At 37.1% G+C, this 13,666-nt stretch overlaps 2 protein-coding genes across 5 annotated transcripts in view; one reads left to right on the top strand and one right to left on the bottom strand.

Annotated features, from left to right (window-relative positions):
* The window catches only part of CENPP (centromere protein P), a 252,595-nt gene that overhangs the window by 87,232 nt on the left and 151,697 nt on the right, over positions 1–13,666 (top strand). The gene's annotated exons all lie outside the window — the stretch shown is intronic.
* Positions 1,156–11,877, bottom strand: OMD (osteomodulin). Its single transcript, XM_008256879.5, has 3 exons — positions 11,553–11,877; positions 3,329–4,281; positions 1,156–2,694 (listed from the first exon to the last, which is right to left on the bottom strand). The coding sequence occupies exons 2-3, from the start codon at positions 4,266–4,268 to the stop codon at positions 2,363–2,365; spliced, it is 1,272 nt and encodes a 423-aa protein (XP_008255101.3). The 5' UTR covers positions 4,269–4,281; positions 11,553–11,877; the 3' UTR covers positions 1,156–2,362.

Here is a 13,666-nt window from a genome sequence, read left to right as displayed (position 1 = left end):
TTTGGATTGGCGCAGCTCCAGCCATTTTGGCCATCTGGGGAGTGAACCAGCGGATGGAAGACCTTACACCCACCCCCGCCCCACGCCTCTCTTTAACTCTTCCTGTCAAATAAATAATTAAATCTTTTTTTAAAAAAAGCTATCAAAATTTAAAGGAACTATATTCAGCTTTGGCATGATGTAGTTGTCTGATGTGTTTCTAATGTGTTGTGCTAGGAAGACAAAAGAGTTGAATAATATTGAGGACATTTTATTTTGCTAACAATAACCTTGTGAACAAAGCTCTTATTTATTAGTAAATCTTTATGCAACTAATGTAAGGATACTTTTTTTAAAATTTATTTTATTTGAAAGAATTACAGAGAAAGAGGGAGAAAGAGATCTTCTATCTGCTGGTTCAATCCCCAAATGGCTACAATGGCCAGGGCTGGGCCAGGCTAAAACCAGGAGCCCATAGTTTCATTCTGGCCTCCCACTTGGGTGCAGATGACCAAGGACGGAGATGCTAATACTGCAGTTGGTAGTTTAACCTGATGTGCACAGTGCCGGACCCAAGGATACCTTTCTTGAGTTGAATTTACTATAAAAAAAATTATCTCAGTTGAAATGGAGTGCAATGAAGATAGTTTTGAGCACTTGCTAAAATTTGCTTAAATACAGATGAGATAAAATACAATGAGATAATTTTGTGGTGTTTAGTTATCCAAATGTAGAGTGTATCATTTTCTTTGGTGTGTTTGGTGTTCTGAGACAAAAAGCTAGATTACTTGATTTTGTGAGTTTATATGTCTTAGATCAATTGTAGGACAATCTATGTTGGATAAAGAAACCTTTTATTATTTTTTTTCCTCAACACAAAGACATCTATGACTTCAAAAGATGTGGGACTTCTCCCAACACCAAGCAATTCTGCATTGAACAATAATTTGGTATTTTCCATTTCAATTCGGACTCTATCTGCCTGGAGACACTGTCAGACCCTACATGTTGGGGACTCAGTCTCCAAGCTTACCCCTACTCCACTTTAGATACCAATCACAAGCCCTAAGTAGCTTTACTTATGCTTCTGACCAATTGGCTATAAATCAGTGTCCCCCAACATCCCCTTCTTGGGTTCTGATTAATTTTCTTGAGTGCACAGAACTCAGAGAAATATTACTTGTATTCATTTGGTTTATTACAAAGGATACAGATAAAGACATGCATAGTGCACAGTATAGGGGAAGCTGTGCAGGACTTCCATTCCACCTCCAGGCAGCACCTTCCAGGAACCTTCATGTATTCATTTATCCAGGAGCTCTGCAGACCCTGTCCTTTTGTGTTTTTACCAACATTTGATTTCACAGACATGATTGCTAGTAGACTAGGTGGGAAACCCCTGCAAAGCCTATCTGATCAGATTCTTTCTTTCCTCTCTGTGCGGCCTTCTACCCTGCAGGCTATGAGGCAGGACATCCCTGGAATGAGGATTATCTTGTGACTTACTGCAGCCAAAAGTAGATCAGAAAATTTCTTTTGTCCAGCTCTAAGACAGAAAGGAGCAGGGAGAGTTTTTGTGACCTGCTATGAGGAAGATAAATTCTGATTTCTATGGCCTGCCTTGGAGAAGGAATTATGAGCCAGAAACTATTGATGAAAATCAAAATATGAATATTATAATTACAGATGCCTCTTGAAAATCAAAAACTGTAATTTTGTGCTCTAAGAGGTAAGCCTAGGGGGTGGATGCCATAGTGAAAAGGTCACAAATACAAGTGTGAAAGCTTTTCTTGATATGAGGTTAAAAAAAATCTATTGCTTGAATGAATGACTGTTCAACATTAATTTGCTCTTCTGTAATTCAAACATTGTCCTCTAGTCATTAAAAGGACAATGCTTTCAGGTCTTCTCTGCCAATGTTACTTCCCTCCTCAGTCCTAGAAAATTTATTAATAAAAATCACTAATTACTAATAGATTAATAATAAAAGTACTGATAGAAATGGCAAACTCACTGAATTTCTCAACATATTTCCATTTTTAAGGAGAGTAAGAAGCCTTTAAAGCTTAGTTTTTGATTTTGATGAGAGGTGTTGATGAGTCAATTTGCAGTCACAGCTGAATTTCATTGAACTGAAGATAGAGTTGCTGAATGTGCACAGGAAGATTTGGGATAGTCTTGAGCTTACGGCTGTTCTAATTTTTATTTCTAAAAATTTGTGTTGCTTTGAGTAAGTTCTAATCCTATATAATTATATAAATGTCACAAACAACTTAATTGTAATTCTGATCACATACTAACATGAAATACTAGATATATTTCTTTGAGCAATACATGCTTAGATTTTTCAATACTGAGGTTTTGTGAAGTCATTAGTATATATCTATACAGTTTCTTGCCATTCTTGACTGTCATAGTAATGAGGGTCAAAATGCTCTTCTGCTCCGTGCTCGTGGCTGTCTTGTGCACCATCACTTTCATCATGCTCATCACTATCGTCATCTTGAAATCGCCTGAAAACTTGGGTTTTCAAGTGTATTGTTTGACCATTAGTGCTTCTTTGCTCACCATAATAAATACTGTGTATGTAAGGGAAGCAGAAGAAGATGTATGAGTTTATTGGTTCTTTGAGCTTATTTTGATCTACACGAAGATATGTTAAATGGTGGTTATGTAGTGGGTCAATGGAAGGACACATCACTGTTACATTGATATCTGAAAAATACAAATTAAAAATTAATCACACAGCTTAATTTCTGTAATTTTATGTTAAATTTTCTTATTGGGATACATTTCATTAAAATACCTCTAAGTGGAATTAGCTTTAATTTTTTATATTAAATAATAAAATGAAAAATTAAGCTCTGAGTTTTATATTACAAAAATAAATTTGATTTCACTAACTTTTCTGAGTGAGTAATAAATTTTCAAAAGAAAAAATTTAAAATCATCAGTGTGCTGACATCACAGACACTGTGATGTAACCCACTGTGCCACAGTGCCAGTCTCAATATTGCAAATTTTTATTCTTCAAATTTGTATCTTTTGTCCTAAATCAGAACTGTAAACAGTTGATTCTATCAACAATTTTTTTATTAATAGTTTATTTTTTAAATATCAGTATGTTACTTAGGATACTCATATTTATTCATATACTCTAAGTTATTATTCTCAATATTCAAGATAGTAAAATCTAATAGACTTCTTGGCACAGCATTATTTGGGAACAATTTCTACCAATTCTTTTGCCAACTTCAAAACCATTTTTAGCAATGTGTAAAGCATGATTGTTCTTTAAAAGATCAAAATACTATTCCGTCTATCTTTAAAATAATAAAAATGTACATACTTTCTATTTCATTATTTTCTAGGTATAAGTGTTCCAAATTTCTTGGAATGTAGAATGATTGCTTCAATTTATTATGTCCAACGTTGAGCTCTACAAGGTTGGAGAGATTAAAAATGTTATATGGGATGTCTTGCAGTTTGTTGTGTGAAATTCTTAGAGCATGAAGTTTTGGAAGTTTCTTAAAGTAATTTTCCGGTATAGAAGAAATTGAGTTATTTTCTAAAGATAGATACATAAGTGAAGAAGGCAAACCAGGAGGCATTGATTCTAATTTGTTATGGCATAGGTTGAGCTGCATTAATTTTTCCATTTTGGCAAGAATTTTTTCTTTTAACACAGAATCGTGAAGATGATTGTAACAGAGATCAAGCATGGTTAAGTTGACTAGCCCATCCATGGCATCTGTCTGCAGCACGGAGATGTTATTGTAACCAAGGAAGAGTCTTTCCAGAGATTTAGGAAGAGGTGATGGAAATTCTTCTAGATTGTTGTGTTCTAAGTGAAGTTGTAGTAGGTTTGGAAACTTGGCAAACACACCATAATCTATTTTTTGAGATTTAATTTTGTTGTGGCTGAGGTTAATTTCTTTAAGATGAGTGGCATTGATAAATGGATTTGCAGTCACAGCTTCAATCTCATTGAACTGAAGGTAGAGTTGCTGAATGTGCGCAGGAATATTTGGGATAGTCTTGAGCTTACGGTTGACACAGTACATTGATGCTGGAAAGTTAGATGGACAGGAGCATTCCCTGGCACAGCCTAAAGTATACTGACGGAAAGGAGCTCCGTATTCTATATTTTGATGAAACGGGAATTCTGGTTGGTACTCCTCACTTGGGTCTTGGTCATAATCTTCATCCCATTGATAAGTTTCGTATTGGCTATATACTCTGACACCAAAAGAGAATAGAAACACATACACTGGACTTAAAAAGCCCATGTTCTTTTTTGTCCTATTGCAAAGAGAAAAATGACATTTATTGTGGGAAAAGGTAATAAAAGTCAGAATAAATCTTGTATAAATTGATAGTTATGAAAAATTATAATATTTGTGTCTGTGTTTAAAAGAATATCCAGGAAAAAATGGGCAGTGCTCAAACCAAAATTAATGTTTAAGTACCATGAAGTAGAATTAATTTTTTAAATTATATACCGTATCAAACCACAATTAAAAGTCTGGTGTTCTAGACCTTTAATAAGTAATTATCTTTTTTTTTTAAGTAACTGTCTTTTAATAGAATCTGTTTCTCTTGCTTACTGGAGAAGCAGATTTACAGTGAGGACATGACTTCACTCAGTGACCACTCAGAGTCCCCCTGGAAATGCTGGGTTTCTTGCCAGCTGCTCAGTTCTTTAGGGCTGGCCACTATCTATGGAAAGAGACACCTACCTTTGAGTTTGAGAGCTTTTGCCTAGGAGATTCTGTTTTAATGTTAAACTAAAATCCTTATTACAGCTTCTCTCTGCTGGTACCTTTTTCTGCCCTTTGGAGGAACATGGTGTGCTTGAGATATTTAGAAATCACTATCATGTTTCCTCTTAGTGTTTTTCTGTCCAAACCTAACTGTGCCTTCAAACTTTCCTCATGAAAGTTTCCAGACCCAATAGTTCTGCTTGAGTAGTTCACATTCCAAATATACACAATATTTATTCTACAACATTTTAGTTTTATAATATTTTAATCTTTTTTTATATTTATTTGACAGGTAGAGTTATAGACAGTGAGAGAAAGAGACAAAGAGAAAGGTCTTCCTTCCATTGGTTCACTCCCCAAATGGCTGCTACAGCCGGTGCTGTGTTGATCCGAAGCCAGGAGCTAGGTGCTTCTTCCTGGTCTCCCATGCGGGTGCAAGGGCCCAAGCACTTGGGCCATCTTCTATTGCCTTCCCGGGCCACAGCAGAGAGCTGGACTGGAAGAGGAGTAACCGGGACTAGAACCCGGTGCCCATATGGGATGCCAGCGCTACAGGTGGAGGATTAACTAAGTGAGCCACAGTGCCAGCCCCAATATTTTAATCTTTATATTTTTATTCCAGCTTCCTTTTTTCCACTAATATTTTTGTCTTAAGTTATAGATAGACAAATATTAAAATCAGACCATCCTGTCTCCCAGGGTGTGAAGTCTAGTGGAGGATCAGAGAGACATGCAGGGAGCAAGAGGATTCTGGGGGAAAGACCATGAAGGGAGGAGACTCTAGAGAGTTCACCCCAGAAGATGTAGAGAAGGCTGGTATACATCCTGGAGGAGACTAGAAACCTCATTCATCAACCATGTTGCTTGATATATCTGCCCTTTGCCTCATCAATCAAATAAAAATTGTGACTGTCGTTAAACTGTACTTTGGGGGTGAGTGTTCTGGCACAGTGGGTTAATCCTCAGCTCAGAGTGCTCATGTCCCATTCTGGAGTGCTGATTCGAGTCCTGCTCAAAGCCTGGCTACACTGCTTCCACCCAACTTCTTGCTAATATATCCTGGGAAACCGTGGATGATAGTTCATGTTCTTGGGCCCCTGCCACCCATGTAGAAGACCCAAAGAGAGTTCCTGGTCCCCGGCTTCAGCCTGACCCAGTCCTGGCTGTTGCAAGGCATTTGAGAAGTGAAAAAAACGGATGGAAAATCTCTCTCTCTGTGTCTCCTTCTCTCAAGTTGGTGAAAAATACATAAACATTGAAAAAAAAAATCAGACTTGGTTATCTCACCTGGTGGTTGTTAGTATTGTATAAGATGTACATGTAAAAGTACTTGCAAGTTGAATTCTGCTCTCCAGATGGAATGAGTGTATTTTTTAGGAAACAGTTTTTAAAAGTCATTCTTCTTTTACTATTCATGATTTAATGAGAGAGTGAATGTCCTAACACATCATCTATGCATAAAATGACTTCTCTCCTGCTCATCTTGAATGTTCTGTTATTTTTTATCATTAATATAATTGAGAAAATAATAATTAAAACATTTTATCTTACAGAATCCCATATGATAAAGATTGGGAGACATCTCGGTTTCTTATTTCTTTTTTGTCAAAAAAAATTCAGAGACTAGAAATATTACATGTATTTAGGTTTGAATTAGTTACTTGGGTAGAGACCCTTGGTTTCTTCTGTCACTGAGCTCTTCTGCTGGTAATCTCATCCTCCATTCTTCTCATGCAACCACATCCAAGAACTACTCATCTCAAGCTATAACCCCTTCACACTCAATTTTGGGCATCCTACATTCTAACCACTATCTCAGTGTAGTAACTCCAGCTGTGATAATTCTTGAATTTCAGTGGTACCTAAAATATATTGATCCCAGTGTCTTTTCACTGACCCCCAGCCTTAACTCCCATCATTGTCACTTTGTTCTTACCACCTTGGACCCCATGGTTCATCCCTGTTGTCACTTTTTTTGCACATGCACTACACAGTCTGGTCCCTGACATCTGGTAAACTACAACTCCAGCTACTCCGTTGTCTGCCTTCTCTCAAACCTGACTCAAGCAGCTGAGAATGACTCAAGAAAAACAGGACCAAACCTAGTGGTCTCACTCTTAGTTCATGATTACAACTGTGCTGTGCAGGTGCATCTCTTTAGTTCATGCTTTCCTTCTCTCCCTGAATGTTGTATATCACCTCTCTCTCACTTCCAAAATCTCGCTCTCCATCATTGCTTTGGATGACGAATCTTGCTTCTTTTACTTTAATAAAGAAATATCAAGTGATCATTCTAATATATTTTCTTGTATGAGGATACTTCAAAAAATTCATGGGAAATGGAATTAATGGATAAGTTTATTTTGGTGCCCAAAATTTTTAAAAATCCATACATATGAGTGATCCTCAAAAATTTCATGGAAAATGCATATTATGAATAAACTATGCATGGATTTCAAAATTTTTTCACCAAAATAAATGTATCTTAATTCCATTTTTCTACTGACTTTTTGAAATAGCCTCATATATTTTGCCACCTCACATATTTGCTACCCAAAATAGGAATGCTGTGATCTTTTTTGTTTTTTAAACAATTTGTGATTTTGGAACTCATGAAGGTTACTCTTTGTTTTCCATTCCATTTGTAAAGGACATGGCACTGACCTTGACTTTTACTTTGGATGAGTGTTAGGATCCTCATAGAACCAGATGGAGAGGCTTCCAGGTAGAGGAGATGAGTGACATCATAAAAACAACAAGGTAACATGCTTAGGAAATAGTGGTTAACTGTTGTAGGAGTAAAGTAGGACTGTGAAAGCCAGAATCTGGAAGGCTTAAATTCTGACCCAAGGGATTTGTACTCTGAAAATAAGTACCTGATTTACTGAATTAACATATTTGAGCTAAGATGGTTACATTGCAATGCTCATGGGTGGACTAGGGGAGTCTTGGGAGGAGTCAAGTTGTTGTTCTTTTCCCAAAGGGCAGTGTTGACAGCAAGCCAGAACCAGCTCCTGTTGAACTGGGAGCTCCTCATGGATCTGCCTGGGGCTCTTGGGCACCAAAGGTGATTCCTGGATACACTATGTGGATGTGCGTATAAAAGCACTTTATAGAGGCCAGCTCTGAGGCATAGCGGGTAAAGCTGCCGCTTTTAGTGCTGGCATCCTGTATGGGTGCCGGTTCTAGTACTGAATGCTTCACTTCCAATCCAGCTGTCTGCTGTGGCCTGGGAAAGCAGTGGAAGATGGCCCTTCCATTCCATTGGTTCACTCCCCAAATGACCACAATGGCCAGAGTTGAGCTGATCCAAAGCCAGGAGCCAGGATCTTCTTCTGGGCCTCCCACTTGGGTGCAGGGGTCCTTGGACTTAGGCCATCTTCTACTGCCTTACCAGGCCGTAGCAGAGAGCTGGATCGGAAGAGGAGCAGCCGGGACTCGAACCGGCGCCCATATAGGATGCAGGCGCTGCAGGCTGGGGCTTTAACCCACTGTGCCATAGTGCTGGCCCCAGGCAGTTTTGTTAAATTACTTCAGTTTACAGTTGTCCTGAGTTATTTTTGGAGGTGAAACACTAGGCTAAGTTAGTGAGGAACACAGAAATGAAAAGGACATGAAGGCACAGTCTGTAAAGAGCAGTTTGGTAGAAAAGAAACACAACAAAGAGAACCAAAACCTAGAGCAGAGGGCAGTTGGTGTTGAGCTAGGCAGTGCTGTGGGGCCTGTGGCTCCATCCTGCTTGGGAAAGCACGGAGGCCTTTTATAGATACCATTTGACCTAGACTTTGAGAAATTAGCAGGAATTGGTATAGAACATCCTCTGAATTTTACTTACACATTCATAATACTTTATTTTAGATGTGGCCGTGTGCCGTTTCATGGGGAGGTACATTCTGATAAATGCATCATGAGGAGGGTTTTTTGTTCTGTAAGCATCATGAAGCACACTTACACAAATCTACATAGTGTAGCCTACCACCCATCCATGCTGTATGGTATGGCTTATTGCTCCTAGAGCCAGGGTGAACAAAGCCACTTGAAATTAGAAACAAGCCCCAGAGAAGTGCTACAAGCAAGGCATGCTGCACATAAGATAAATGAGGCTTCTGCCAGTGGAGCATGGCATCCTGTTTTACAGTCACTTTTGTTTTCATTTTTATTTATTCATTGAGAGGCAGAGAGAGTACAGGTGCCCCCATTGCTGGTTCCCTTCTCAAATGCCCACAATAGCCAGGGCTGAACCAGGTCTCCCACAATGTGGCAGGAGTCAAATTACTTGAGCCATTACCACTGTGTCCAAGAATTTACATTAGCAGGAAGCTAATGTAATGGGGAACAGAACTGAGACTTGAACCCAGACATCGTAATATGAGTTTTGGCTATCCCAAGTGGCATCTTAAACATGAAGCCAAATTGCCCATTCCTAAACATTTTTTTTTAATAAAAAGGAATAAATTCTAAAATAATTAGGGCCAGGCAGTTAGCCTAGTGGTTGAGACAACCATATTGGAATATACAGGGGCAATGCTCAACTCCAGCTCTGGCTCCTTATTCCACCTTACTGCTAATACAGACCCAGGGAGGTAGCACTGATGACTGTCGTGGGAGAGACCCAGATTGTGTTTCTAACCCCACCTTTGGCCTGGCTCCAGCCACTGCTGGCATTATTATGTACTGTGTACAATTGTATGTGCTGTATTTGTTATTACTGGCAGCTTAATAGATTTGTTTACAGCAGCATTAGCACACACATGTGAGTAATGCATTGTCCTAGATGTAATGGGAACTGTTATGTCACTAGGAGATAGAAATTTCCAACCCCTTATAATCTTATGGGGTCCCTGTCATGTATACAGTCTCCTCTGGACTGAACTGTCATTACATGGTTCATGACTATTTTATTGTGCCCCTTATATTATAGCATTTTGAATTTTAAAGGGTTTATCTTTTGTTTCAGTCTCTTGATAGTCCCTGGAGTTGAGTTTCATAAGGCTACTGTGTTACTAAAAGACCGGTGACAGAGGGCGGCAGAATCACAGTTGCACTGGGCCAAGCTACATACACCAGGCTCTGAGGCTGACTGTCAAACAGATGAGCTTGCAAAAGAGTGTTGCCTAAGAAAACCCATCTGAACTCTATCCTTGTATTAAAAACATAAGCAAGCTTCAGTTAATAGCCTTACATTTGAAAACTGGAGTCTGTTGATCAACAGTTATGAAAGATGTTGGGAAAGAAGGAAACCTAGATGATACCTTTGGCCTAGAACCAGGACTTGACAATTGGATCCTCTGAAAGCAAAGGACTTCTTCATGTTTGACTTTATAGTTCCTGGTCACCTATGGAGAAGGCCTTTTCCTGAGGAGCGATTTCTCCTCTGCCCCTGTCCTCCTGCAGTTTTCAGGTCTGAAATTCATCCTGTTTCTATCCACATGCTCATTGATTTCTGTTCCTCTTCCCTTGTGATAATTCTCCCTGTTATGATCTGTGTTTTCATTTTATCTAAAATTTTTATTCCAGCTAACCTGTTCTTAGCCACTTGCATATTTCGTTGCTTCTGCTTTTTGTATTCTACAGTCTATACCTTGATCCCTATAGGATAATTCACAGCAAAAAGGTAGAACTCAATACCAGCCATCCCATTTCCTGATTTCTGGTTTTTAACAGAATCTAGTGCAAAACGTATGTAAGTGCTCAGAGGCTTGTTGAGTGAATGATTAAATTAATAAATCAGAGGTTATGTGTCATGAGGAATACCCATCTCTAATAATGGTGATAATTGCTTGGCTTTTTTTTTTTTTTTTGAACCTTGGTGGTTTCTTTAAACGAACATAGTAACAGAGGTTTTGATAATGTATTCCTCTCTTTCTTATTACATTCTCTGCATAATAAAGATGAAAAAGGAAATTTGAAGCAAAGTAAAATATATATTATTGGTTTTTAAAAATTATCAAAAGTGCTATGTTTATAATATTTTAGTTACTTGAAAAAAAGCTCTTATACTTTCATCAATACAAGTTCTAGTTGAAATTATTTATGCAGGTGAGGTATGATTTAACCAATTCTGGAAGGTTTAAAATAAAAACTTCATAAGAAAGGCTTTTTAAATTACTTTAAAGATATAATTATTTTATTGGTATGCCATAGAAACTAGTATATAAGAAAACAAATTATAGCATGTGATTCAGGATTTTGCCTAAAATATTTTTAAATTTTACTCTGTAAAATTAGTTCACTATAGAAACATGAATGTCTCAATTGTTATTAGCTAGATTACAATTAAATCTTAAGAACTGAAACCAAGTGACCAGCTCCTTTAATAGACTAGATAAAGAATTCATGTCTGTCTTTTAAGAGGAAAATGAAATAAAAAACATTCAGTATCAGAGACTTGGTCTAATATAAAAATTTTGGGAAAATCTTGAGTGAAATTTGTGCAAATACCCATCTTCCCTGCAACTGGAATCTCCAGCACTGCTCACGTAATAGAGAGAAAGAGACCCCAAAGTAAGAGAAATCTATTCCTTTAACTGAGATTCTTTCCTTTCATTTAATGTATTTAAAAAAAAAAACTAAACAAAGACTGTTTATTGGATACATCTTAAATTAGAAAATTAAACTCACTTTACTACTTCTTTCCATGAACACATTCCTTAATCAAAGTTTTGATGTAACTTTTACCACATTTTGTTTCCAAAAGTTGTGCTTTTGTGATAGCTACAGTCTACTTTAAAACTAAACAAATTCAGTATACTTAATTTTAACAATAGGAATACATTCTTTAAAAATTGAAAATTGTTTTTATCATCATACCTGTTGAGTTTGCGTTAGTTTTCAGGGGTTGATGAATTTGCAAATCCTTTAAATGATTCAGAAATTCCTAAATTCTTTAACTGAGTCTCTTAAAAATCCACAGTAACTCTGTATGCAGACAGGGCTGTTCCTTGAGTTACTGTAGCAATTTAAGCAAATACAATCTGCTTGGAAAACACTTGGGTTGAGTTAAAATTATATCTTTCTTTTCATTATACAAAGCTTTGTGGATTTAAATTAACATGTTTGTGTTCTCGGTCAGATTTATGTGGCTGACTTCTTTCTTTTACTCTTAATTTTGGTTTGAGGTGTGGCAAGAATTTCCTCCAATATGAAAGGCAAACAGAGCTAAATGAAACAGCATGTACTGATTACTGTTTTCATTTTCATTTTCATGCCAAAGAATTCCTCAAATTAAGGTCCACTGTAACAAGGAGCCCAGTATCTGCAATTTAAGGTAGAACTCAAAATTGTCTTGTCTCTGGGCTAGCCAGCACGTTATATTCAGATCAGTGCTTCCCTTTGTTCAAACAAGGAATTAAGATCAGAAACATGTAGCCTTTCACATCTACTTTATGTTTAAAATGTAATCAATCGTCAGCTACACAGATTAAGTATATAATTTTTCTATGCAGATACTTACACCTTCTTTTCTATCAGCTATCCCCTTAATGTTCCCAAATTTACCCACCAGGATGACATCTAATAACTTGTGAAACAGAAGTATCGTGACTATGGAAGTCAGTGCTTCATCTTCTGAAACTGCATCTCCGATTTGCCTGTTTTCATTGGCGCACAAAACAATTGTATACTGCTGGATAAAAGGAGGTGGAAAGTTTCTGTTGCTATATTCCTGTTGCATTCAATTTGCAGATTGAGAAAAATGTTCTCATTTCACTGAGCACTCTCGAAGGGTTAACAGTTAACTGCTTAAATGTTAAATTTTCGTATTTCAAACAGAGAGTTAACATGTGTGTCTCTTGGCAGTGGATGTTGAGTTTATTTTGGGGAGAATTCTTTCAAGCTTGTGTAAATAAGGTAAAATGAATCTTGGAGTTCATTTTTGTTTCTTTAAAACGGTGTTTTCCATTAGATTTTTACAAAGAATTCACAAGATTTATTTTGTTAATCTTAAGATTTAAGAAAAGTATACAGTTTTTAAAGTCATGCTTTAGCAGTATTGTAAAAATCTAGTCACTGGTTTGAGACATTGGTATGTAAAACATAGCAGACCACATTTGGACCAAGATTCCATCTTGTTACTGATCTTTCCCATATGTTTCCTATTAGTATCTCTGTTCTTGACCCTCAGGCCTCCACACCAGGCAAAAGAGAGCAAATCTGTGTACTTTTTCCAAAAATTACTTTACATGCCTTCACAGTTCTTTTGAAAGATTAATTTGAAATCAACAGCTTATTATTTTTATAATTCCTCATTTTAATTCTGTGAGTTGAATTTATGATAGGGATTCTATTGTTCATATTTCTAACAAATGTGAGTAAGAATATTTATCAATAGGCAGAGCACATAGCACCAAAACTGTCTAAAAAATTGAAACTGGGTTGGCAATGTGAGGCTATAAATGAAAAGTAGGAACTATATTCTGATGTGGTGGTTTTGATAGCTAACTGTTTTGGTTTTGTGGTTAAAATACAGCATGTGAGGAGACAAGTCAGTTGAATTGGTGAAAAGTCTGTCATATCATTTGATTGAAGTATATAGGGTATCTCAAAGTTGAGTGATGTAAGTGCTGGCTAGAAAAGCCCTCCAAGACTTGTTTAATTAACATAATAAGCAAAATTTTTATTTATTCATTTCATTTGTTCATGTGTTTAACTCATTTATTGAACACCTACTTTGTGCTAGGAGTTTTAGGTACTGGGGGCTCAGCAGTGATAATCCTATCATCACAGAAAGTGAATCACATTTACTAAGTGGTGCAGGAATAATGGAAGAAAAACAGAGCAGGATAGAGGCATAAAAACAAAAGAGTCAAGGAGTACTTAAGACAATACTGTGTCTGTGAACTGTGACACAGCAGTTTAGAACTGTATAGCAGTGGTAAGAGCCAGGTATTTTTCTGGTGGAGTGGGAGGTTTCTGTTAAGGGTAGT

Source organism: Oryctolagus cuniculus, chromosome 1, assembly GCF_051225735.1.
Source record: "Oryctolagus cuniculus isolate XC-2025 breed Fujian yellow rabbit chromosome 1, ASM5122573v1, whole genome shotgun sequence".
NCBI classification, from domain to species: Eukaryota; Metazoa; Chordata; class Mammalia; order Lagomorpha; family Leporidae; genus Oryctolagus; species Oryctolagus cuniculus.
The sequence above is the reverse complement of the archived record's forward strand: the minus strand, read 5'-3'. Positions and strand labels throughout refer to the sequence as shown.

What these genes read in the sequence shown, in the direction of transcription:
- OMD (XM_008256879.5), bottom strand. Translation starts at nt 4,268, where the DNA reads ATGGGCTTTTTAAGTCCAGTGTATGTGTTTCTATTCTCTTTTGGTGTC. An exon ending in AGAAAATAATGAAATAGAAA is followed by an intron (nt 2,695 to 3,328) that starts GTATGTACATTT and finishes TGTATTTTTCAG; the next exon opens with ATATCAATGTAACAGTGATG.